Source organism: Girardinichthys multiradiatus, chromosome X (genome assembly GCF_021462225.1).
Source record: "Girardinichthys multiradiatus isolate DD_20200921_A chromosome X, DD_fGirMul_XY1, whole genome shotgun sequence".
NCBI classification, from domain to species: Eukaryota; Metazoa; Chordata; class Actinopteri; order Cyprinodontiformes; family Goodeidae; genus Girardinichthys; species Girardinichthys multiradiatus.
The window spans coordinates 4,753,918-4,781,482 of NC_061817.1; the positions used below are offsets into that span (position 1 = coordinate 4,753,918).

The window sequence follows — 27,565 nt, forward strand, 5'->3', positions numbered from 1 at the left end:
AAGCATCCGAGATTTCCTTCTCAGAGTCAGTTTCGCTGTCAAAGTGGGAGAAAAGAATTTGGCTGACCCTCACTGTCCAGGCAAAGGAGCCTAATAGCCACCAAATGTTAAGAAATTAAGGAGAATAAGCATCATGGCGCATGTTTGACTGTCTCTCTGTTGCAGACGTCGCCAGTCCATCATCCAGGGAAAGGTTATGTGCAAATGTGTAGAGGTCTTCCCTCTAAGTCAAAACTGCTGTGTTTGACTTAATCAGAAATTAAGATAAGAAACTTGACTCCAAACTGGACTTTTTCCACATAGTGTTTCAAAGGGAAGACACACATAATTTTCCTTAATTTGGCTATTTAAATTTTGAGAGTTGGGGAGAAAATCAGTACTCGAACCCTTCTTTAATAATCCAAATGCTGATAAATGTTCCAATATTTTATCTTAGTAATCTGAAATTACCTTGTGTACCTTTCTACTCCTATGTATTGTTTTAATCTTTAAACCCTAATAAATCAAACAAGGAACCTTTATTTCTTTTCTTTTCCTAAAATGAAGGATTTTCTTTATCTTTATTTCGTTATAAAAATCCTAACCTTGGTTCCAAAACAAAACTCTTCAACCCCAATCTGTGTCACCCAGAGTAGGAATTTTGAGTATTATTGCATTTCAAAGCCACCAAATGACTGGAACTCATCATTGGCTTAGATCTATTTTAATAGGTAATCAGTCTACCTTTAATTAAGTATTATAATTTTATGGACCCAAAATCTATGGCTCATGGGCTTCAGGAGTCCAGAAACCACAGGTTGAGTACTGCTGCATTGAACAATGATGTTGGCTCTCTGCAGATTGAAGAGAGGATTGGCTAAATATCCCCAGACCTGTTAGTGTATTATTTCTGCTTGGACAATAATCAGATTTAAAATTATTAGTTCACAGCTCCTAATTTACCTCAGATCATATTTGCTCCTAACCCAGTTCATAAGAAGCTTCAGACAACATTATGCTAAAAAGCCAAAAACAAAACAAAAATACAGATCTGTTTTAAAATAAAGAAAAAGCATGCTTTAAAAAACTTGGTACTGTGGTGGAAAATAACTCCACGATTCTGAAGGCCTTTTCTATGCAGAGTCTTTTAGGGAACATAAGATTAGTTTAATTTTTGTGTGGTACCACTGTCCAGTCAGAATCTTTCTTACCTTCAAAAATAACCCAATTTTTCCCATTTTCATTTAAAGGTTTGTTTTACCAAGGAAAATGTGTTTAAGAAAACCAATTACTCTCAAAAGTTTTAAAACAACAACAAGTGTTTTAATATTTCTGTGCAGCACAGAACTGATTAGGGGTCCTTTCCTTCCCCAAAGGGAAAGAAACTGCAGAACCAAGCCTTTCATAGTTTTTGTCAGGATCTGATATAAGGTACAGTGTAAATCAACACGCTGCATGAATCAGAAGAGGGAAGGAAAAATTGATATAACCTCTTCCCAGCAGCTGCTGTGAAAAACAATTAATTTGTACTTTCCATAAGCGTCAGTTAGCAATTGCGGACAAAAACTGCACCAAACTGTAAGTACTGTGTCAGAAACTGTATGAAGACCATCTGCAGTAAAACTAAGACTGTTTTAATGAGTTCTCTACCCATTAGATTTATGGGATACAAACTCTGACAACAGAAAATAATACCTGAAGGAGAAACACATCAGGTTTTACGCATGCGCTGGGTTTTAAAAATGCTCCTTCATGAGATCTGTCCTGAGAATAACATAGAAACACATGGTTACTGCTGAGTTTTGGAGATGTTGTAACTTCCTCTGCTTTTTAATAACTTTTGATAACTAGAATAATTGACCCTGAATATTCCACGACGAAAGCGAACTTGTTTCTCTAAAAGAATTAACTGGAAAGTATCAAATGAGTTAAGTTATCACCCTTTTGAAGATACTTTTCTAACCCTAAAATATTATTTTAACCCACTATATCTGTCAACGTCAATCAAGCATCACATGAGCAGCGGTTAATAAGCGTTCTTCATTGCAGAAAATAGGAAAAGATTTATCCAAATGCGTGTGTGTTTGTACGTTACCCCCATCAGTTTCTTAATCGCTCCAGAGTCAGACTGTCATGGCACACAGTCCTCTATCAGTCCAAAAAAACAACCCAGGCCCTTCAGGTTTGTTGGTGAGACATTCAATCCTTCTTTGTCCGCTTTTAACTTCTCCAGGAGGGAGAAAGAACTTTGCTCCGGCCTGTTTCTCTGCATAAGATGTGCTTCCAATATAAATCCAGTGTATCGCTCTTCTGGCTCTGCAGCAGCATGGATCGTTGTCCATTTCAGTGGGTTTGGGACAGACTACTTCTGAGTTTCGTTCTGTGGAAACTCACACTGTGATTTACAGCAGACAGGCAGGCAGGCTCTCTCTTTCAGGCTGTGCTGGAGAAGCGTCGAGTAGCCATGGGAAGGGCAGATTACTAAAGTCCAGACTCAAAAACGCAGATGTTACACTCAAATCCCATACATGTATGTATGTGTGTGTGTGTGTGTGTGTGTGAGAGAGGCAGATGAAAAGTTTAGTATAGGTTCAGATTTTGCACACAGAAATATTATCAGTCAGTCAGTCAGTTGTCCACCATAACATGCATATACTCCTTTCTTTTCCAACTGATCGCAATATTTAAGACAAACGAAACTTCCTGCAGGAAAGTTTTAACTCTTTAACACCTTAATTGATGCACTCTGTGCTTTTTAATCTTTTTCTTATGTTTCTTATTTTTCTCATCTCCATCCATCAACTGTTTTACTTGAAACTCTTGAAACTATTTAACTTATTTACCCTAAAACTTCCACTCTGTGAAAAACCAAACTTATCTTCCCAAATTAAAGCATATTTAACACAATCGCAGAGGGCCTTGAACCCTTCCACTCAGCGGGACTTTTTCAATCTCTCTTGGTCCGACCGCTGTGATGCCAAACCCAGTTTGACACCTAGGAATCAACCCTCCGTTGACTCCCTGGAATTCCTTTTACTTAATCTTATTATTACAGTTTCACCATTTAAGTATCTCAACTGTCTTCCCTCACCTGCCAGTTCAGGGTCTCGGGGTCCTATCCCTGGCCACTTTGAGGTGTCCCAATCCCTCGGGGAGGCTCTTATTAACCCCAGCCTAAATACCCCAGTCCTCGTCAGGACTGAGTTTGGATTGCCAAATCCGGAACTTATTTACTGGCCACTTTGAGGTGTCCCAATCCCTCGGGGAGGCTCTTACTAACCCCAGCCTAAACACCCCAGTCCTCGGCAGGACTGAGTTTGGATTGCCAAATCCGCAACTTATTTGCTTCAACACCGTCACCATTTAAGTATCTTCGGTGAAAAGTATGTTACAGCCTCAACATTCAAGTATCTCGGCTAAAATTTATCTTGCCTCAATCAACAAATATTTTTACGCAATGTATCATTCCTTTACCGTAATCCATTATTTCAACCAACAAATATTTTACCCAAAACTGATCAAGACTGTAAAATTAAGAGAAAACAGATATCTATTCCACAACACCACCTACACTATTAGCAGGCAAAAGGAGAATAAATATAGATCTCCTTACCTTTTGTTTTGGGTCGACCCAGTGGTGTCGTAGAACGACGTCTGCCTCGTAGTCAATTAATTATCCTTTAGTTAGTGCCAATCCGGGTCACGGCACCAATTGTTGAGGTAGGAAAACTTTACTGGCCGTCAGTTAACTCTCACATTACTCCTCACCTCTCCCCGACTCTTATTTGGCACCCAAAGGACAATCCTCAGTCAGAGATCAGTTGTACGCTTCCACAAGTTTATAAAAAACCAATCTGAATTCAGAGAGGGGACACACACTCACACTGGTACCTGGAAACGTCTGTGTGTTGTCCGTTTTGGAGGGGCCACAAATACCTTTATATACCCCTTGCTGCTATGCAGTACACATACACAATCATTCTATCTGTGGATATCTCCCCAGCAACCATATAACCTCATATCCAAATAAGGAGTACTTCTGGTTCTTCTCTTATAACAAACTTATCGTGTCTGGCCCAATTTATGACCTTGCCCTTTCTGTGCGCTGTTCTCCCCTGTCTTCTTCTCCCCCATCAGTGATTCCTTGTCCTTCACTAATTTATGACTTTGGACTCTCTACTTCCCTCCCCAAGGACCTTGCACTTTCTATGCTTCACTCCCTAAGCTTGACCCCACCTATGCTCTATGTACACATGCCAGTTACACACAGAGATAGTTAATATTACACACATAGATATTTTATATTCTACAGGGTCTATGGCTGAGGTGGAAGATAATACATTTTAGGTGTGACAGGAAAGCTGTAGGTCAAAGGAGGGTGGGATGTCTTTTTGGCTGTGAGCAGGAGAGGAGGATGCTGAGCTTGTTTCTGAGTTGAACCCATTGAAGAATGTGTTTACTTCATTGGCTCTGTCCAGACATCCATTGGTCCGATCTTCCTTCACCTTGAAGCCTGTGATCTTCTTCATCCCTGACCACACACCTATGATATTGTTCTGCTGGAGCTTGCCCTCCAGCTTTTTCTTATACACCTCTTTGCTGTCTCTTATCTTAACTTTAAGTTGCTTCTGTTTATTCCTCAAAATTCCCTGTCTCCCTCTCTGAAGGCTCTTTTTTTCTTGTTCAGCAGGTCCTTCAGGTCACTGGTGATCCAGGGTTTGTTATTAGGGAAGCATCTCACCGTTCTGGTGGGGACGGTGTTAGCCACACAGAAGTTTATATAGTTGGTTATACATTCAGTCATGGCATTGATGTCCTCTCCATGTGGCTGGCACAGTGTTTCCCAGTATGTAGCCTTAAAGCAACCTCGCAGGGCTTTGTCAGCTTCCTGTGACCATCTTCTTACAGTTTTACAGTTCAAAAAGCAGAACTTGTTCCTGAATGCTCATTCCTTACAATCAGTGTCATAGTCTCTAGCCCAACTAGTCCGAAACCTCTTGGACAGATCTAACCAGCTTGGCATTGCTATCTGTGTTGCTGTTTAATTAGATTAGAAGCCACGTGGGATGCAGAACTGGAATGAGTGTGAGCTAACCAATCAGAGCACCTTACAAAGGTCAGTCTTCACTGTAAGTAAGTCCTAATTGAAATGACCCCCTGGCTAGTAGGTAGGAAAAATCCTGACATCTCAGCCTGTGTCAGCATGCTCCGTTTTCCAGGAAGTGGCCTAATCCTACATCCGAGCCAATTACAGCAAAGATGTTTCTATAAACTCTGCACATTATTGGTCAGACGTCCGTGTTGACAAGGTGGTGAGTTCCTACCGGTGGCGATTGCTCTAAGACTGCAAGGGAAGCTCAGCTTCCCCTAAAATGTCAGAAAATAGGTGATCAAATATGTACTGTTGTGTGTACATGTCATTGACTAAATATGCGCTACAATGCGCTCAACTTTTGTTCAGAATCAGCTTCTTATCACTGGTAACGACACGGCTTTCCTCTCACTCATTCCCGCAGCTTCACAGTGCTTTAAACAGTGAGTTCAATAGCAAAGCAAAGAGTGCTTTGTCCCGCTCATTGGACGCTCAGCGTCTCTGGGGTCTATGGGGCAGTGGGCTGGCCTCGGCTGTCCCAGACGCTCAGCTTCTGCATGATGATTGGATGATCTGTCTGAGGCTGAATCCCTTTTTGATTGACAGCGAAATGAGCGAATGTGCGATCTTGAAATTGAGCTTCCCCTCCTTGAAAGACCAGCATCCGCTATTGGTTCCTACATATGTCATCTTACAAGGTTATGGCCAGCTACAAACTCTTAAATGCTGAAGGAAATCAATTACAATACGTCACATTAACGTAAAAAGAAGTTAGACATATACATTTCTGATCCCTGAGAGCTCTGCGAACAAACCTGCTTGTTGCTTTCTTTATGCCATACTGCATTATCTGTGATAATTCAGGTTTAATCCCAGCACTTGTAATAATATTTCTCTGTGTCCTTCAGCTGAACTGTCCTAATTATACACCAGACTAATGCCAAGGTAGCACTACAAGTCAGTGCTATTCATTGCTAAGGCTAATGTTAGGCTTGTGGCTATTTTAGGGAGGCAGGACACTGTGTGCCTGACTTTCAATGTGAATGAAATGAAAACTGACTTGATACACTTTGTGTGTATGTCTCTACGTGATGTAACACACTGCGGTGTCCAAAACTAATCAATCACTTCTTGCTCTCTTTGTCCTGCAGTATTGGAAGTGAAGAGCAGCCTTCCATCGGGCATGCAGAGCCCAGTCGAAGCAACAAATGAGAAGAGAGGAGGTGGTGGGGAAGCTGGTGAGTTTACCTCCCAAAAATAACAAATACATTCAAAGTCAATAGAAATACTACCTTTCAATTCTAGGGTTTTATATAACACGACATAATAAAAATTAGCTGATCTTAACCAGATTTAAAATTATTTAAATCTAAAGCCAAATAAATACACTGCAGATGTCAGAGCGTATTTACATATTAAAGTGAATCAAAGATAAATTTGAAAATAAATTCATTAAAAAAAAGAGTATACCCTTCCTCCTTCCTTGGGGTTTGAGAAGAAGAGAAAGTAGCTGGAGTTCAAGGCTCTTAGGACATTTAAAACACTTGCCAATCTTCCCTGGATTTTACATCTCGCAGATTCATTGTATAGTTTAGACTATATAATGCTCTGGGAAATTGCAAATAACTCAAACTCGTTAATTAGAAAATGACCTAACAACTATGGCTTGTTTGGAAGGGTTGTCTGGAAAAAACTTCTTAGTTTTAAAAAGGAATTTGGCAGCATGACTGACATACCCCAAAAGACCTGCAGCTGTAATTGCAGCGGATGATGGTTTTACAGAGTATTGACTTTTTGGATTAGATTTTTATTAAAATTCTTGAAACCATTTATGTTTTTTTCTTTTAATTTCTCAATAAAATATTTTTATGTTGGTCTATAAATTAAAATCCCGATAAAATACATTAATGTGTTGTGGTTTTACTGTAACAAGATGCAAAAAGCTCAGGAATGAAAAGCTGACCGCTGTATTTTGATTTTTGTCCAGACGGTGGTCCTGGAGAAGGCCCAGGTTGCGGCGGAGGCCCAGTGGACCTGAGAACAGAGCCCAGTGTGGGGTCTCTGTCTGGTGGTGGAGTAGTGGATACAGCCCTTAGAGAGCAACAGCTTCAGCAGGAACTTGTTCTACTCAAACAGCACCAGGAACTCCAGAAACAGCTGCTGTTTGCTGAGTTTCAGAAAAAACATGAAGTGCTAACAAGACAACATGAGGTCCAGTTGCAAGAGCACTTAAAGGTAGCTTACATTATCATTAAAGACACTACCTTACTGGTTTATCAGTCATTTACAGAAGCAGTTTGTAACCCAAGTTCTGAAAATGCGTGTATGTGTGTAAGCAACAACAGGAGCTGCTGGCCGCAAAGCGGCAGCAGGAGTTGGAGCACAAAAGGAAACTGGAGCAACAAAGACATGAAGAACAGGAAAAACAGAGACTGGAGCAACAACTGTTGCTGCTGAGGAACAAAGAAAAAGGCAAAGAGAGTAGGTTTCAAGTGCTGCCAGCAATGACTACACTGAAATGCACATGTTGATATATAATTAGTTTAGCGTCCTGAAAGCTGTCTGCATGTGTTTGTGTTCTGCAAGGTGCCATTGCCAGCACAGAGGTGAAGCTGAAGCTGCAAGAATTTCTTCTCAGTAAGAAAGAGCCTGGTCCAGTAGGACTCAACCATTCCTTCTCCCCAAAGTGCTGGTGAGGATGATATAGTTACTTTACAAGATGAAAGCAGGGGGTGGTGGTCTTCGGTTGGCAGATGGCTTAAACGGGTTCGGCTCACATTTTTGACTGCCATTTTTTAGATTACCGTATTTTCCGCACTATAAGGCACACCGGATTATAAGGCGCACCTTCAACGAATGGCCTATTTTAGAACTTTTTTCATATATAGGGCGCACCGGATTATAAGGCGCATAGAATAGAAGCTACTGCAGTAAAACGTTTGACTGGGGTTGCGTTATGCATCCACTAGATGGAGCTGTGCTAAAGAGAATGTCAACAAAACAGTCAGATAAGTCAGTCAGTCAAACTTTATTAATACACTACAAACCAGCGTTCTGATAACTCCATTCACTCTCATGGTAAGGTCTCCTCTACATAGAATTCTATTGAATAGAGCCAACCGCACGTTAGGAATGCATTGGAGTCTATGAAGTTGAAGTTGAAATCAAACGTTAGTTAAAACATGAAAGTGAACTTTTCCCTGATTCAGTAAACACGTAAAAGAAACAGTTTGATGCACTAAATCAAACGTTAGTACTGTTAACCTTTCCTGTTTCTGTCCCCAGACCGTAGTCTGATGACACAGGGGAGACACTTTCTTCAGGGCCGAAGTTACTAGTTTCCTCGGGGTTAACTCCCTCACTCATACGTTGCTGAGTTGAGCATGAAGAAACAGCATCAAAACACTGAGTTGTTGACGAGATTCGGGGTTCTTTTTAATGACTTTGCAGCACGTAAAAACACAGGGCTTACAGACTCATGCTCCGGTCGCCGTCTCTACCCACCCCACACACACAATAATACTGACGTCACTCCTTCACTCTTGATTCTCAGCTACGGCAGCACACAGCGCCACCTCTGTCCGGAGGAGTAATGTCAACATCTTCCATACACACACACGAAACATACACCCCACACACTGAGCTTCTAATCACATATAGTTCAGGCAATTCCTGCAACAGTACATTCAAACGTTATACACACACAAGTGGTGTTGGACTAGGAGTAAGCACAGTACAGGTGTTTACCGCTATTACTTCGGCTACGCCCCTGACTACGGTAGCCGTAATGCTGCAGGCTTTGTAGTTTACCAGTCGTACTGAAACATTTTGACAGAGCGCCATGTACAACCAGTATGGATCAACCAATTAACCAATTGATCCATATATAAGGCGCTCCGGATTACAAGGCGCACTGTCATTTTTTGAAAAAATTAAAGGTTTTTAAGTGCGCCTTATACTGCGGAAAATACGGTATATGGTGAATAAGTCAGTACGCAAGGACTGTTGTTTCTTTCATTCTTGTTATATACAGTTGTGCGGTGTCTTTCTGTGCTTACATTGGGTCTTCAAAGTTACCATATACACTAACCTGCAAAAGTATTGAATGACTTAAACCTGTTGTTCACAAGGTTTTGATTTTACTTGTTTCTAGACACCTTTAACACACCAGAATCCCATGATAGTTTTTTCTCCCATTATCAATCCCATAATTGTCTTTTTTTTCTCTCTCTGTAGGATGTGACTCTGTCGCACTTCACAGCTCAGAGTTCACTTCCTCATCATTTGAGCATCACCCCTCATTAGTCAATAAATAGCAGCTAGTATCCGGAATTGTTATGATTGCATGTGACTGTACGTTTGCATCTTTCATTGTCTGGTTAATTAGTAAATATTGGAAGTTTTGAGTTCTGTTGAAAGTAATCGGCTTTGGTAATCATTGTTTGTATTCGACATATTATTCATAATTATCACTATGTGTTGATATGTAATTCATCTTAATTGCTTCTAATTGGGCCGATTGTTACAAGTTGTACACGGGATGCATTCAAGGACCATTGGAGATTTTAGCACTGAAGAATTATTGAGAATGATATTGGCTCTAAACTTAATTAAAGCTGCAAGCAGCATTATTGGCCCTTGCAGCTCAGCACCGCTCGGCCTCTGCAGCGACCGTGGGAGCCTAGCATCGCTGCCTACATGCCAAGTTTGAGGCCAGCACTCAATTCCACATGTCGCCACTAGGTGGCTTGGTGAGCAACCTGTTGGTAATGTAGAGTTCTGCTCCGGCAAGAAGCGTTCACAATTTGGCCGAAATACGACCTTCCAGATGGAAGCTGCACTAACTTGTTTATTAGTGGGCAGGGCTAAAATGATATAAATTGACTGTGCCAACTTGTTCAGCATTGATCCCTGATGATGTATACTACATTTGAAGTGGATCCAGTGATGTATGAGGGAGATAGAGCACTTGAAATGTCCTAGGGGGTGCCGTTGATCCAAATTCCAATGTAGTTCAATAGAGCTGTTTGGGGCTGACAAAGATCAACCATATTGAGTTTGGAGTAAATCAGACCATGTATGTGTAATTTAGAGCCAAACCTATGGCCATGGCGTGACATCAGACTTCACCACGTTGCCACGGCAACACATTCTCTCCAAACCAGTCAGTACTGGATTCTGTCTTAGACCATCATGTTATCTGTCACTTGGGACAGTTTCACATTGATTAGGTGAAGGACACCTGGACCATCGAAAGGAAAACATGACTATCTCACATTTGGGGGTGTGGCTAACAGGTTTGGCCACGCCCATTGACGACGACATTAAAGAATAAAAATTTTCGTCGGGGGACAATTTTGCGGAAAGTGTGTATTTTGGGGCATGGCAAAGCCCCCAAATTACCCCACAAACCTGGCACTGAATAATAAGAAATCAAGCGAATACAATAGGCCCTTGCAGGCCTTGCTGCTTGGGCCTAATTATTACACTAGAAGAGAAAAAGTGATTTGTGTTAATTCTCACAAACCATCACACTTATAATACATGGTTTTCAATATGTTTTACAAATAAATATCAAAAAGACGTAACTTACATATGTGTTCAGTCCCCTTTACTCTGATACAGCCTAATACAATTCAGTGGGTGTGAATATTTTAACAATTTAATAGTTTTTACAGCAGTTCAACTGAAACTCAGTGAACTGTGGTCAGTTTTGTTATTTAAGAAGAGGAGGCTCCATTTTATCCTAGCACCACAATTTCTCAGAAAAGCATAACATTTGTTTTCACATTTACACCTGAACTGTACATCATAAGGTTGCTGAAAACAGAAGTGAAACTTGCTATTACAGCTATTACAACAGTCATTCTACAAGAACATCTCTTCAGTTATTACTCAGTGTCAGTTTGATGTGCAAAAAATACATATGAACACATAATGTAGTCATAACACTTGTGACATATCTGCCTGTCAGAAGTCTAGAAGCCAAGAAGGTCCACTGTTTTAAGTATGTAATAATGCACAAATGTAGTAAACCCCTCTTTCTCAGAGGAGCTAGTGGTTTAATGCCATGTTCAATCAATATCAGATGCCCCTGCAGCCTCTGGAAACAGTTCACTGATCTGATAGTACAAGATTAAAAGTACATTTAAAGTGTCAGAAGCTTTCCACATAAGTCCATGCAGCATTAGCTTTAATGCAGGAGAAAAACATGGGATGAACACACATGGTGGAAATACTTTAATAATAACTGTAACAGAAAATGGTCTATGAAATGATACATTCAAGTAATCATATACAAACCAGGTTAATGAAAAATGGCATCAGCAATGGGATCAGTTAACCTTATTGAATGTGTGTGTTTGTAACTGCAGGGGAGGCCAGCACCCCTCCCTGGAGCAGAGTTCTCCCCCTCAGAGTAACATCCCTGGAACCCCTCGCTCCTATAAACTCCCCCCTCTGCTCGGCAACTATGAGGGCAAAGATGATTTCCCCCTCCGCAAAACAGGTGAGATATTGTGCTGAAGAGACTGAGAAAAGGATGGCGCAATCAACAAAAGTAAAAATCCCAACCATTTGCCATTTTTGGGGGTTTTGGAGGTTGACAAAACATGATTAGTTAGTTTACCATGTCATGATAAATCTGAGATTTTATTGTGATTACTTATTTTACACGATAACAATAGACTACTATAATCACCCATCCCTGTTAGGGACCTTCCTAGAGTTTATATTTTTTTTCTATATGGCCAAAATTTTGAAGAAAAATTGTTTACATTAATTTGATATAGCATGTTCAAATACCATCCCTGGCAAACATATATAGGAATATTGTTACCAAAAAAAACTTTAAATAAGTGTGTCTGTTTGACTGCTTTATGACTCACTGTGACTCACCAGCGAAGAGCCTCGAGATAACTCAAACTCAAACATCTATTATGGAGGAAGGGGAAAAGACACTGAGGACAAAACATAGCTTCAATGTTTGAAAATCATCATCCTTCTATTTTTCTGACTGTTTAGACATACAGTGCCTTGTGAAGTTATAAATACAGGCCTGAACTTGCAGCCTCTAACTTCAATGCATTTTATTAGGATTTTATGTGATAGACCAAGTAGTGTACAATTGCGAAGTAGAAGGAAAGTTATTCAGGTTTGTCAAACTCTGAAAATTGCAGCATGCATTTGTACTGAAGGGCTGCATGGTGGCGCAGTTGGTAGCACTGTTGCCTTGCAGCAAGAAGTTCCTGGGTTCGACTTCCAGCCGCGGGTCTTTCTGCATGGACTTTGCATGTTCTCCCCGTGGGTTCTCACCGGCTTCCTCCCACAGTCCAAAAACATGACTGTTAGTTAATTGGTCTCTAAATTGCCCTTAGGTGTGAATGAGTGTGTGCATGGCTATTTGTCTTGTATGTCTCTGTGTTACCCTGCGATGGATTGGCGACCTGTCCAGGGTGTACCCTGCCTCTCGCCCGTAGCCTGCTGGAGATAGGCACCTGCTCCCCCGTGACCCACAATGGAATGAGCAGCATAGAAGATGAATGAGCAAATGAATGAATTTAATTGAATTGCAAAGTTCAAAGGATTTGAATACTGTTGCAAGGCACTGTATTTTGGGATTTTCTGCTCCTCCCATCACATACATTCTTAAGACAAAGGATTCACTTTGCAGTCATTAATATCAGATATAATATGATATATCAGATATGGCTTGAGATGTCTAAAATATGCTTTTGAGAACAGTGATGTTGACTGCTGCATGAAAATAACAACACAAGTTTGAAACATCATAAAGTTCTTTAGACAGTCCATTTGATGTTTGGTTACAATGTCTAACTTATTCAGTCTCAGAGCCAAACCTGAAGGTGCGCTCTAGGCTCAAGCAAAAAGTGGTGGAGAGGCGCAGCTCCCCGCTCCTGCGCAGGAAGGATGGAACTGTCATCAGCACCTTCAAGAGAAGGGCCATTGAGATATCAGGTAAACAAAGATTTTTTAATTCCTAAAGGATAGAAGGTGAAAAACAACCTAAACAACAACCTAAACAGCAACATAAAACCATTTCTCTTTTTTTCTGTCTCAGTTTCATCCCTCTGTAACAGTGCTCCAGGTTCAGGTCCCAGCAGTCCTAATAGTTCCAATACGGCCATCGCCAATGGAAACACAGGATCAGTCCCCAACATACAGACTGAGGTACAGATGCACAACTTAACAGTTACAAATAAAATTCTCTTTCACGACTGTTTTTTATCATCAGCCTTGGGCTTTGGACAACTCAAGGCTGGCCCCTATAGTTTATTACAGCTGGACTAAGTTTCTTCCCCCAACTTAGGACCAAAGAGATTTACTTAATTAGGTTTGTGTGCATTTTTATAATAACATTTTATGATAATTTGTGTGCAGTGTTATTACAAATTTTAGTTTAGAAAATTCAAGATTTTCATAAGACCACAGTAACAACAAATAGTTGTGCACAATCAGACTTGATGGAACTTATAAATGAGCTCAATACCAGAAGCAGCTTCTGGTTACAAATGGTAGATAGATTCCCTTCACTTTTAGCCTCTAACTTAGCAAACATGATGGTAAGAACAGGCACCGATTACTTAGAAGATATTAGAGGTTTGTTAATAATTTCTGTTGTTTTTTATGGAACTTTGAATTTTTTATTTTGGTTTAGGTGTTAGTGTTTGGTACTTGAATTAGGTGTTACAGCTTATCATATCTTTGTTAAGTAGTAATATTATTAGGCAAAGGTGAAATATCTAATTTCAGTATTATTAATAAGAAAAGCACAAAGTGCACAAAGTAAAAAGTGAAATGAACTTTGATTGGAACATCTTATAAAAAACATTTTTATAAATATTGTTACACGGACCCCCACCACAGGGTGGGCCTGGGGGGCCGGGCCCACCCATTCAGATATCTGGGCCTGTGTAAAATTAGTTGCAAATATGCAATCTATTCACCCATGACAACCACCAGAGGGTGCTGTAGGCTATTATATTGGACGTTGGAGGTGGTAAAGAAGACACTGACACTGTAGTATGCCAAAATGGGCTTAGGGTTAGGGTGCTGCAATCGTTCGTCATAGCGAAGCAACAAAGCCTGTGCGAATTGGAAGGCTCCTCCAAGTGTGGCCGACAAATGCATCATTCTTTTTCCCAGATTTGAAGGAAAGGTCAGGTGTATCCTTGGTGGCCCTCCCTATCCCATGATTCATTGCAGGTCGTAGTGGATTGTTCAAATGGAAGTAGTAATGGCAGAGGAGAGAGAAGCTGTGAATAAAGTCGTAAATATTACGTTTCTGTGTAGTAAAATGAACTTTTACGATGTTTTTAACGAGAATGTAGCTGTGTGAAACTGAAATATCTGTTGGGTTTACCAAGATGTCGCTTAACTGCAAAGGTCCTCGTCGTGTGCGGAGATTTCCACTGCCACTATGCAAACAGCTGACTTGCATCGCCAGCTGTTTGTTGACCGGGTGGTTGAGGCTCGCTGTACCAGGGGAGGAGGCCTGTCTCCCAGCCTATTTTTTCATACTGCTGCTGGTTTTCACCAATGAGTGGAAGTTGAACACAGATATAATTCAGTCAGATTTGTTCTAATGTTAATATTTGGTTTATTTGTTATTATGCTCTTCAAATAAATTGTTTTAAACTTGGTAAAACCAAGTTTTAGCAATGGCTGAAATGCCTTCAGGAATATACACTCAACTGCCACTTTATTAGGTACACCTTGCTAGGGTTCAGAACTGCCTTAATCCTTGGTGGCATAGATTCAACAAGGTACTGGAAACATTCCTCAGAGAGTTTGGTCCATATTGACATGATAGCATCACACAGATGCTGCAGATTTGTCGGCTGCATCCATGATGCAAAACTCCCGTTCCACCACATCCCAAAGGTGCTCTATTGGATTGAGATCTGGTGACTGTGGAGGCCATTTGACTACAGTGAACTCATTGTCATGTTCAAGAAATCAGTCTGAGATGATTCGTGCTTTATGACATGGTGCGTTATCCTGCTGGAAGTAACCATCAGAAGATGGGTACACTGTGGTCATAAAGGGATGGACATGGTCTGCAACAATACTCAAGTAGGCTGTGGCGGTGACACGATGCTCAATTGGTACTAAGGGGCCCAAAGTTTGCCAAGAAAATATCCCCACACCATTACACCACCACCACCAGCCCGAACCATTGATACAAGGCAGGATGGATCCATGCTTTCATGTTGTTGACACCAAATTCTGACCCTACCATCCGAATGTCGCAGCAGAAATTGGGACTCATCGTTAGCTGACAGGAGTGGCACCCGGTGTGGTCTTCTGCTGCTGTAGCCTCAAGGTTTGACGTGTTGTGCGTTCAGAGATGCTCTTCTGCATGCCTTGGTTGTAACGAGTGGTTATTTCAGTTACTGTTGCCTTTCTATCAGCTCGAACCAGTCTGGCCATTCTCCACTGACCTCTATCATCAACAAGGCATTTGTGCCCACAGAACTGCTGCTCACTGGATATTTTCTCTTTTTCGGACCATTCTCTGTAAACCCTAGAGATCGTAGTGCATGAAAATCCCAGTTGATCAGCAGTTTCTGAAATACTCAAACCAGCCTGTCTGGCACCAACAGGCATGCCACGTTCAAAGTCACTTAAATCACCTTTCTTCCCCATTCTGATGCTCGGTTTGAACTGCAGCATATCGTCTTGACCATGTCTACATGCCTAAATGCATTGAGTTGCTGCCATGTGATTGGCTGATTAGAAATTTGCGTTAATGAGCAGTTGGACAGGTGTACCTTAAAAAAATGGCCGGTGAGTGTATAAAGAGGTAATTAAAAAAGGATGCAGTCCCTGAATTTGGACACAGCACCCAAACACTCCACCAATGGATTGTGCAAGAAAAGAGTAAAAATGTTTACAATTTTCAGTATTTTTTCTAAAACATTTCCATGTCTCTTCAGGAGAAGTTCAGGTTTCTGGGATGTGTTTTAAGCACAATGATTATAATGCAGTGCTGATTAGTTTATAAGATTTCTGTGTTTGGTCATCCATTGTGGTCAGGTAAAAGACTATGCTGCGCAGCTTAGCATGCATCGCAGCGGCGGGCGTCGAAGCTGACAACATCAGAGCTTATAAAAAGCAGAGGAAACAAACTTTTTACTACCATTTCCAGTCGTAGCTCAGAACATTTTGAGGCATCTCTGGAGAAATAGAAGCTTGCGGAAGGGTTTACTTTTCCTCCACACTGGCCATTCCCAGAAGACCCTGAAAGCTGGAAATCTGTTGGATACAAGAAGCTCAGAAGATCCATATCCCGATCGAAAACTGTCAGACGCGCCACAAACATTAGTAAAACCCACAGAGGTTTTGTTTCCAAGGAGACAAGTTTTCTTCTTGCTTTTCAGTCGTCTGCAACAGTTCCTCATATCATATATTTCTCAGTTTTGGACGGAAGAGAAGTTTACTGTTTTTGAGTTGATCACAGATGCTTAACACTCTGGTTCCCCTCAGTTTTTTTTCTTCAGACCCAAGACCCATGCTTAAGCCGGTGAAGACGAGAAATTTATGTCAAAGTAATTTCGTTATTTTTTTACTAAATCGGATAGGTGGATTTAGAGGTTTTGGCAGGTTGAGGCATAGTTAAGGTCAAATTAGGATCACTTTTAGTTAATCCAAGGTATTAACTTGTTGCAATATTGATTGAAGTGTTTTATGCCGAACTGTTTTGATTTACTGTCTGAATACTGTGGAAGTGCTACGAGCAATTGCGCTCAAGTTTGGATGTGTTCGTCTGGCTGATTGCCACTAATCTGTGTTCTGTCAACGTGAAGTGACTGTGAGTGTTCACTGGAAACAATTTAGTTTTAATAGGCGTGGAATCTTAAGGAATACAAATGTACATTCACATATAATGAAAACACAAATGACCACATAAAACAGTGACAAAAACAAAAATTTTATTTCTACATGTTCGCAGGTGGACTATGTAATATAAATAACAGCAACAATGACATCAGTCACCTCGAGTCAGTTCATTTAAAAAATATTGCTTTCACTAAAATCTCAGTAAGCGCCACTGCTGTGATTCATGTTTTTGTAACAAAACTGCGTGAGGGCTGATTTGACCGTTATTTTCGAAGTGGAGGCAGCTGGCTTGACCGCAGAAAAACAGAGGCAGCATCTTGGAGGCTTTTACAGCAGGTATGGCACCCTCTGGCATCCTTGAGGCAACCTGTGGCACCCCCTGGCATCCTTGTGGCAACCTGTGGCACCCTCGTGGGCAGGGACTCCACAGAGAGCCAGTGTGTTTTTAAATAATTAATTTTATTTTCTGTGAGTAACGTCACAATAAATATTCATGATCTATAATAAAATAACTGTGCAATGTCTCTTCGTCATCCTTTCAGCACGTACACATAATACTATTTATGACATAGTTTTCATCTTAAGTATATACAGCCACCTTAAATTATGGGTCTAACACTGTTAGTAATAATAACTAATAATGACATCATCATTTAAAAGTAATTACTGAATAACAGTCAATAGCTAATAACTATAATGACAACCCATTTGCTGATAATCAGCATTTGCTTCGGCAAAAACAACGGCAGCTGCTGTGGCAGAATCTTAGAGGCTATTACTGCTGGTCTGGCGCCCTGTGGCACCTTCCGGTGGCGAAAGTACCATTTCTAGTTGCTGCTGCCACAAATTGAGTTTGCTGTTTCTCACACATATACACACATATATTTAAGAGAAGCGTTTGTGTTTATTTCGTGCAAGAGTGATTTATCTGTCAAAATAGTTTCAAAGTTCCCCCACCTTCGGTGCAGTGGTTGAACAGTGACATTTAGTGGTTTTGGTTAATAATGATCAATTATTAATGATAAATAACTAACTGTAATTATTAAGGACTTTGAGCCCATAATAACAAAACCGGAGGACATCTCTGATTTCTGTCCGTAAGTAATGATTTTTTGTTAAATTATTTTCCTGAATTATGATTTGTAATTAGAGTCAGTCAGTCAGTCATTTTCTACCGCTTATTCCATAGTGGGTCGCAGGGGAGCTGGTGCCTATCTCCAGCAGTCTATAGGCGAGAGGCGGGGTACACCCTGGACAGGTCGCCAGTCCATCGCAGGGCAACACACAAACAACCATGCACACACTCATTCATACACCTAAGGGCAATTTAGAGAGACCAATTAACCTAACAGGCATGTCTTTGGACTGTGGGAGGAAGCCGGAGTACCCGGTGAGAACCCACACATGCACAGGGAGAACATGCAAACTCCATGCAGAAAGACCCCAGGCTGGGAATTGAACCCAGGACCTTCTTGCTGCAAGGCAACAGTGCTACCAACTGTGCCACTGTGCAACCGATTTGTAATTAGAATTTTTCTTAAATATTAATTAGTAAACCCCAAAACTAGACGGCAGATCTGGGGGGCGACAAGCAAACCCACCCCAGCCCGCCGCCTCTCCTCTCCCCGTGGGCCACTCCAGAGTAGAAGAGAGTCCAGCCCCTCTCGAGGAGATGGGTTCCAGAGCCCACGCTATGCGTGGAGGCGAGCCCGACTATTTGTAGTAGATATCTCTTGACCTCCCCGCACAAGCTCAGGCTCCTTCCTCCCCAGCGAGGTGACATTCCACGTCCCTAGAGCCAGCCTAAGCATCCGGGGATCGGGCCGCCGAGGTCTCCACCTTCGTCCGCTGCCCAATCCTCTGTGCACCGGTCCCTCACGGTTCCCACTGCAGGTGGTGGACCCACTGGGGGATGGTCTCGCGACTCTCGTTCGGGCTTGGCCCGGCCAGTCACCAGGCGTTCTCCGACGAGTCCCGACCCCAGGCCTGGCTCCAGGGTGGGACCCCGGCTCCACCGTACCGGGCGACGTCACGTGCCTCGATTTTGTAGTCGTCATGAGGGGTTTACCCCAGTGGATGAGAGGGTCGCATCCCTGCGCCTTCGGATTGGGGAGAGGTCTCTGACTATCATTCCAGCCTACGGGCCGAGTGGTAGTGCGGAGTACCCGGCCTTCTTGGCGTCCCTGTCGGGGGTGCTGGATAGTGCCCCTCCCGGGGACTCCATTATTCTGCTGGGGGACTTCAACACCCACGTGGGAAACGACAGTGACACCTGGAGAGACGTGATCGGGAGGAATGGCCTCCCCGATCTGAATCCGAGCGGTGTTTTGTTATTGGACTTCTGTGCTAGTCATGGATTGTCCATAATGAACACCATGTTCAAACATAAGGGTGTCCATCAGTGCACTTGGCACCAGGACACCCTAGGCAGGAGTTCAATGATCGACTTTGTTGTCGTATCATCAGACCTTCGGCCGCTTGTTTTGGACACTCGGGTGAAGAGAGGGGCTGAGCCTTCCACTGATCACCACCTGGTGGTGAGTTGGATCCGCTTGGGGCGGGGAAAGCCGGACAGACTTGGCAGGCCCAAGCGCATAGTGAGGGTCTGCTGGGAACGTCTGGCGGACCCCTTGGCCAGGGATGTATTCAACTCTCACCTCCAGGTGAGCTTTGACCAGATTCCGAGGGATGTAATAATTGGCTTTCACTGGTATGAAATAGTTGCAATATAGTCCATCTAAGAAATCTAAAAATATATGAATCCTTCTAAGCAATCTAAAATTCTATGAAGCCACATTTAGGCAAAAAGAGGATAAGAAGAAAGACCACATTATGTAAGAGGAGTGGAAAAAAATCATATTTCACACTTTATCCTTAGCAGGATAAAGTTTGAGAAAAAAAAACCTCAGCACAAATAGGCAACACGAGACAACATACTGCAGAGATACGGTGAAGGCTGTATGTCACGGGTGCGTATGTTTATATGAGCATGTGCGTGTGTGCATGTGAGTGTGTGCAAAGTAAGTCCATGAAGCACTGTCACATGAAGAGAAGTCCTTTTGGTGTGCTGATGTCTTGATTGTAGTATCAGCTGGTAAAACGGTGGGAACTTTAAACATCCAATTTCTAACTCCCAGCCGATTTGGGATCAGCCGGACAAAAACATGAACACGCACGATTCAGAACACTTGCACAAGTTGATACCTTGGATTAACTAATGGTGATTCTAAATCACCTTAACTGTGCCTCATTCTGCCCAGAATTCTAAATGCACCTATCCAATTTAATAAAAAAAAGAACGAAATTACTTTGACGTTGATTACTTCTCCCCCCATGTTTGAGGATGGGTCAGGTCTGAAGAAAAGCGAGGGGGGATCACGCGTCCATGATCAACTCAAAAACAAATAAATAAATAACGGTAAACGTGTCATCCGTCCAAGAGGGGAAAATACAAAGAACCGTTTAGTCAACTTAATCCACAAGGAAGAAATTCATTTCCCAGGACACAAACCTCTGTGGGTTTTCACCTGCGCCAGGTGTCGGTGTGGTCTTCGATCGGTAAATGAATCTTCTGACCATCTTGTATCAGACAGATTTCCAGCTTTCAAGCTCTTCCAGGAATGGCCGTGTGGAGCAAAAGTTTGCCTGTGAGCTTTTCTCTCTCCAGATATGCGCCTCCAATGCATCGTCCCGTGAGACACGCAGGAAATGGCAACGAATGTTTGTTTTCCGACGAACGGCTGTTGTTTTTCTTGACTGAAGACACTGTTGTTGTACGTCAGTCTCATGGCGAGGATGCTCAGGGTTCTCCATAATGTTCTTCATTTTATGAAAAATCCTTCTTTGCAAAATGATCTCCAGAGGAGACCCCAGAACAGAGCCTTCTTTATTAGCTTGTTCAGCTTTTTTAGGTCCTTGGCTCTGATGCTGCTACCCCAGCAGATGATGGCAGAAGAGATCACACTTTCCACAACACACTTATAAAAGATATGCAGCATCTTGGTGCAAACACTGAAGGTCCTAAGCTTCCTCAAGAAGTACAGTCTGGTCCCTTCTTGTAGATGGCTTCACAGTTGCATCTCCACACCAGTCTGTTGTCCAGGTGAACACCGAGGTATTTATTCTCCTCCACCACCTCCACCTCTTCTCCCATGATGGAAATAGTGTTTGACCTATTCCTGTTTCTGTTTCTTTGATATAGGAGATTGTTGAGGCCTCCACCAGAGTCTTCTAGAGTTTCTGACAAAGTAAATCAGGTTGGATTGTATTAAATGCACTGGAGAAATCAAAGAACATGATCATCACAGTGCTGCTGGCTTTGTCCAGATGACAGTAGGTTTGTTGATGCAGGTGTATGATGGCATCTTCAACTCCAACTCCATAGCGATAAGCAAACTGAAGGGGGTCCTGATGGTTTACTGTTTGCTTACTCAGGTGGACCAACAGGAGTCTCTCTAGGACCTTCATGATGTGGGATGTCAGGGCAACAGGTCTATAGTCATTGAGTGGGTGAGTTTTCTTTGGTACCGGAACAAGACAGGAGTTCTTCTACAACACTGGAACCTTCTTCTGGGCCAGGCTAAGATCGAAGAGGTGATTCAGAATCCCACTGTACAGGCCTTCAGGACTCTAGTGCTGACAACATCTGGACCTGCAGCCTTATTCCGGTTAAATCTCTCCAGTTGCCTCTTCACCTGACTTCTTGAGACACACAGGTGGAAGAGGAAGGCAAAAGGGAGCATCAGCATCTTCTGATTTGGTTGAAGGCAAACATGTGGAAGCAGAAGGATCTATGGCTGATGTGGAAGATAAAACATTTGATGTGTGACAGGAAAGCTGTGGGTCAAAGGAGGGTGGGATGTCTGTTTGGCTGTGAGCAGGAGAGGAGGATGCTGAGCTTGTTTCTGAATTGAACCCATTGAAGAATGTGTTCAGTTCATTGGCTCTGTCCAGAAGTCCATCGGTCTGATCATCCTTCTGCTTGAACCCTGTGATCTTATTACAGGTTGTCACTGAACAAGGGGGTTATATTTCGAGCAGAGAAAAACAAGATTGTGGTCTGATTTGCTTAGAGGAGGTCTTGCTGTAAAACAAATCCAATGTTTTGTTTTCTCTGGTAGAGCAGCTGACAAACTGTTGAAACATTGGAAGTGTATCAGAGAGTGAAGCATGGTTGAAATCACTAGATATTGCCACAAACACATTGGGGTTTTCTGACTGTAGCTTAACAACAACTGAGCTAATGGCATCACATGCAGTGTTGGCAACAGCTAAAGGTGGAACGTAAACTGTTGCCGAAACAACACTGGTGAACTCTCTGGATAAATAATATGGACTAAAACTTACTGCTAACAGTTCAATATCTGGACTGCAGAGATGACACTTCACAGTAACATGTCCTGGATGACACCATCTATTGTTCACAAGTACTGCCAGTCCACCTTCTCTACGTTTGCCTCATTAAATCTCTGTCTACTCGTATGGTCAGAAAGCCAGACAGAGAGACGCTGGAGAATATGATCCTGCAACCATGTCTCAGTGACACACATAATTCTGCATTCCCGATACGCTGGCTGGGTCCTTTGGAGTTGGAGCTGGCTTGGAGTTCATTCAACTTGTTTGCCCATCATAATTGATGGAAGAGATGATTTGAACTTCCTCCTTCTCTCTCTTCTCTTTGCTCCTGCTCTGCATCCATGGCGTCTCCTTTTCAACTCATCAAGGATTTGTATTTGAAGTATTATTTGAGGTTTTGAGATATTAATCATGTTGCCATTGTAATGCATCATAACAAATGTCCAAAAGTAGAAAGGTATTAGGAAAAATCCTTCCAGTTGAAGAGCATCCAATACAGTCGTCCAACAAAATCAGTTATATCCACTATGAGAAATTTGTGTTTCCAAAAATAAATAATCAGAACGAAAGAAAACAGAGGATTTCCATTATAGACATTAGCCGCGATGCTAATAGTTGTTCTACGGCCTGTAATTCTGATTAATTTCAAAGTTTGGTAAAAGTTAGCTCTCATTAACTAACTCGCCAATAAACTAGACCGGCTCTTAGCCATTCTGACAAGCCAATGTTTAAAAAACACCAGTTCATCAGGGAAACTTACACTTTTACTGTAAACACTGATCTTCTTTGTCAGCTGCAGCTGCACGGCAAGGCAGAGGTGCAGCCAGTGGAAGCTCGAATCTGTTAATATCTGTCCAACTTTACTGAACTGAATCCCACTTTCTCCTTAAATGAATAGATAACAGCCCTAAACATTAGCTACGCTCTGACTACCATACGGTGCTGCTAACATTGCACACACAGACCTGTAACAACCTCTTTGCACACCAAAACACGCTTGAGCTCATAGACAAGAAAGTACTTTGAAAACTTAACTCAGGAGGTAATCTGTTGCTAAAAAAGCTTCTGCTAGCATACAGGACTTCGTTCGCATGACAACCAAAATCCAATGCATTTTCTGAGAGCCGATCAGAGACGCAGTGTCAAGGAGCAAGGTGGATTTAGCCAGTGAGCACACAGTGCATTCTGTCAGCTGTCCTGCCTGGTTCAAGGGTTGAGGCGCAGTGACTCAGCATTATTTCTTGCTGGCTTATGTTACTGATATACAACAAACATATCTGTTGTATATCGACCTGCGCCTCCCGCTTCAAAACCGAGCGTCAACACCACTAGACCACCTCCACAGACTTAAGAAACAAAGTGGAAATCCCTCTTCTCAAGGATAGTATGTCAATATACTACATTGTACATTGGCGAACGGCTGTGTTTATGTCCAGAAATCTTCTAAAATTAACATTTGCGGTAATCTTGACACACTGGCAAAAGTCATATGTAAAAAAAACTGAATTTGAATTGAACTGAAACCCAGTACAATTGAAAGCTCCTCTCCGTTTTTGCAATGCATTTCCAATAGGTTAATGGAAACGTCAAAAATTCATTAATAGTTTGTCCTGAAATTCTGAAAATATTACCAGTTGAGCATGGGTGCTTTATTAATGCTGGATTTATTTGATGTTTCTTCATCAAAGAATTGCAGAAAAAAAATATTTAAACCTTATTGTGACATTGTTGTGAAGTTCAAGGTCAAGCGGTTGTGGGAGATTCACAGATTTCTTGAAAACACAAGCTTCTGAAAAATTAGAGTGAAGCACTTTGATAGATTAAAGTGTACAAGTTAGATCAAAAACTTATTCAAGGAATATATTCTATAAATCCAAGCTCATTAGGACTAAAAGCATATTTTTGGTAATTTTGGACAATTTGTTTAATTGGAAGTCAGATGAAGGAATTTTAAAACTTTAGTTAATAAGTACTCACGTCAGTTATTACCATATTTAATATATCATCTAAGGGCTGTACTCCGAAGGTATGTGGAAGATTTGTTGATAACCCGATGAATCATTTTTGCGTAATAAACTTATAAATGTATCACAGCGCCCCCTAGTGGCACCAATTTCGGTATACATGCACAGAATCATATTTGTAATTTGCATTATAAAGGACATTTTGAAATTTCTTACGGCTTTAGAGTTATGACCAAGGAAAATGTATTGCTAGCTAGTGTACAATTTTTTTTTTTTGCTTATAAATGTCCAATAAAGAAAAAACTGAAAAGTCCACCTGGATAATGTTTTTCACTTTCCTTCCTAGTCGGTACGTGCAAATTTCTATGCCGGTTGGACTTGAACCTGGTGGGTCCTATTGTTTTGGTTTCAGTGAGTTTTATTGTGCTGTAGTCAAATATCTAGCAAGACAGGAAGCCTTCCCGACTTCCTAGTTTTTCCGCCACATGAGGCAAAATCAGTCAAGGAACAAGTTATATTATGTTTTGGACTTACAGTTTGGGAGGCATAATCCCAAATGCATTTTCCTTTGTAATAGCTCCCTCTTTTTGTATTTGTGTAGTGATGCAGGTACAAAATCCACATACCAAATCAAACTGGACAGAATTTTTGCAGAACAGGGCTGTGGTATGTCTTAGAGGAGAAGAACAGATAATGAAAAAATCGACGAAAAGCAATAGGGTTCCCTGCTCTGCTCACAATTTTCTCAAGCATTGTTGGACATTATGAATTATAAGTAAACGACAAAACAGTTAGCCATCCATCCATCCGTTATCCAGCAGGGGGTAACGACCTCCAAAGGAAGGCTCCCAGGAGGCTGATCATATGGCAAAACCACTTCAACTGGCTTCTTTTTTATTTAGGCTCTTAAGCCCAACCCCCAGTAATGGGGGCAGAATTTAACTCTTGTTTTCTTCTACTTTCTTTACTGCAAGTTCCATTAGTTAAACTTAAACATATGTGGTATCCACAAAAATAGTAAAATCTAGACTAAAAGCTGATATAAACCATTTCTACAAACACCAAAAACAGTTAAAAAAGTTGAATCAGAAAATAAACAAACTCCCCAAAATGACGTAACCGTTAAACTTGGTCTCAGCTGTTCACCACACGGCTTCTACACACACAAACAGCATGTTTGCTATAAGCAGAAAGCTCACAGATTCCAAAAAATACATTTTGTCACAATCCACCCAGGTTTTACTCAACCAGTAGCAAAGGAATGCCAGAATTATCAGTCCCATTTAAAAAACATAATCGTTAACATAATGATTGTTTAGATTGAGTATGTCAATTTTCAAAAAAATTCAGTTAGATTTGCGCATGTTATTTTGAGCTCAAACTTCACAAAACCCCTTTGGGCTTAAGAGGTTAAAGGAGCAACAGCGGTACTCTAAAGACTCCCCTAGATGATAAAGATTCTCACCTTAACCCTAATTACTGTGAAAACATGTTTCGTTTTCGGACATTTTGGTTTTTCTTAATTTTTTGTTCTTTTGCAAAATAATCAGGTAGCTTCTCTCTGTAGCTGTGCCTGTCAAACTTTATGAACAATGACTGATGTTTGTCTTTGGTGTGGACTTTGACCCAAGACAACATTAACTTTTTTTCTTTTTTCAGCACTAGATGCCTTTATTTTTCATTTTTTAACAGTAGGTGGACAGGAAAGAGGGGCAGAGAGAGGGGGAGACATTCAGCAAAGGTTAGCAGGTCCGGGACTCGAACCCGGGATGGCCGTATCGAGGACTATAGCCTCTATACATATGGTCGCACGCTTAACCCCCACACCACCAGCCGCGGCGCCCCACAACATGAACTTTTATCCTAAACCTAAAGCTTTTCTGGTTTTAAAGTTTTATCTTAAACATTGTCATTTTCAAATTTATGTTGATATAAAAGTTCCCAAACAACGACACACAAATAATAAAATATTATTTTACAATGAGCTCCATAGTATGAAATTTTTGGGGGATACAAACAGTTACATTTATATCTTTAAAGATGGATGAATTTACTGTATATTTTGTCAAAAATATACATTCCATTCAGTACAGTGTCACCAAAATTAGAAACAAAACGGTTTAAGGTTCTTGTTTTGGATTTAAATTTCCTGCGTTTGTCTTGCAGCTGAGATCTCTCCATCAGACACTGGGTGGCGATGGAACATTGAGTCCTCTTAGTCTCTACACCTCACCCTCCTTGCCCAATATCTCTCTAGGACTCCCTGCCAACACACACATCACAGTAAGTCAATGTTAACTACATGTTGCTCTATGCACAGACCAGATAACCTTTTTTAGCAATTTCGTTGTACTTGGGACAAGCACCACAAAGGATTTTGTATTCTATTCTATTCTATAATTTTCTCATAGTGAAATAATTTGTATGTTTAGTTTTAGTTTTATCTGTGAGGCTCCGTGAATTGACTAGCTGACATCAAAAAGCAACTTAGGTGTAACCTTAGTTGTTTATTTCTTTGTAATAGTTAACGCAGTTAACTTTCCTTTAACTACAACTCAGTGTGACATCAAGGATGACTTGCAGTGAACATTTTGGCTAATGCAAAACTGCATGCAAATTTCTCTGTGTGGTGCACCTGTTGCTACCCACCCACTCCATCCCAGGCACCACAGAACCTGTCCACCCAGCAAGAGACAGAGCGTCAGGCTATCCAATCCTTACGAGGGGGCGGAGCTCTAACAGGAAAGTTTCTCTCCACTTCTTCCCTTTCAGCAGGTAAGATTTACACACAATTTAACCATGTGATCAGTATCTACAGTCCCTTGTAAAAGTATTCACACACCCTCAACCTTTTCTAATTTCTTTCCTATTTTAGTTGGAATATTTCTCCAACTTCTTGTAACTATGAAAAGTATTAATGCATATTTTTTGAAATAATGTTTTTAATACTTTTTTGGATGATTATTGGTATCAGATGCTGTGCAGCTGGAAGGATTTTTGCTGATACTTTTTTTACTTTTGGACATTTATTATGATGCGTCACCAATGCGTCACCGGCAATGGGGTTGTTTGTTACAACCGGGAGCAGCTGATTAATATCTCAAAAACTCAAATAATACTTCATCTACAACCTCAAATCCTTGATGAGTTGAAAAGAAGGCACAGTGGGTGCAGAGCAGAAACAAAGAGAAGAGAGAGAAGGAAGAAGTTCAAATAATCTCTTTCATTGATTCTGATGGGCAGTGTCGGATTGTTGGGAAACAAGTTGGATGAACTCCAAGCCCTACAAAGGACCCAGCCAGAGTACCAGGAA

The 27,565-nt window shown here is 41.4% G+C and overlaps 1 protein-coding gene across 6 annotated transcripts in view; it reads left to right on the top strand.

The window, feature by feature from the left end:
• Window positions 1–27,565, top strand: part of LOC124862348 (histone deacetylase 5-like) — a 290,249-nt gene that overhangs the window by 146,730 nt on the left and 115,954 nt on the right. For all 6 annotated transcript variants that reach the window (XR_007036907.1, XR_007036905.1, XR_007036906.1 and 3 more), the window contains exons 3-11: window positions 6,223–6,309; window positions 7,059–7,306; window positions 7,408–7,552; window positions 7,658–7,763; window positions 11,446–11,579; window positions 12,917–13,048; window positions 13,152–13,261; window positions 26,419–26,535; window positions 26,916–27,027. Coding sequence is in view for 2 of the 6 variants with exons in the window: in XM_047356209.1 (XP_047212165.1) it covers window positions 6,223–6,309; window positions 7,059–7,306; window positions 7,408–7,552; window positions 7,658–7,763; window positions 11,446–11,579; window positions 12,917–13,048; window positions 13,152–13,261; window positions 26,419–26,535; window positions 26,916–27,027 (1,191 nt within the window). In the remaining 4 variants the exon portion in view is untranslated. The remainder of the gene's footprint in view (window positions 1–6,222; window positions 6,310–7,058; window positions 7,307–7,407; window positions 7,553–7,657; window positions 7,764–11,445; window positions 11,580–12,916; window positions 13,049–13,151; window positions 13,262–26,418; window positions 26,536–26,915; window positions 27,028–27,565) is intronic.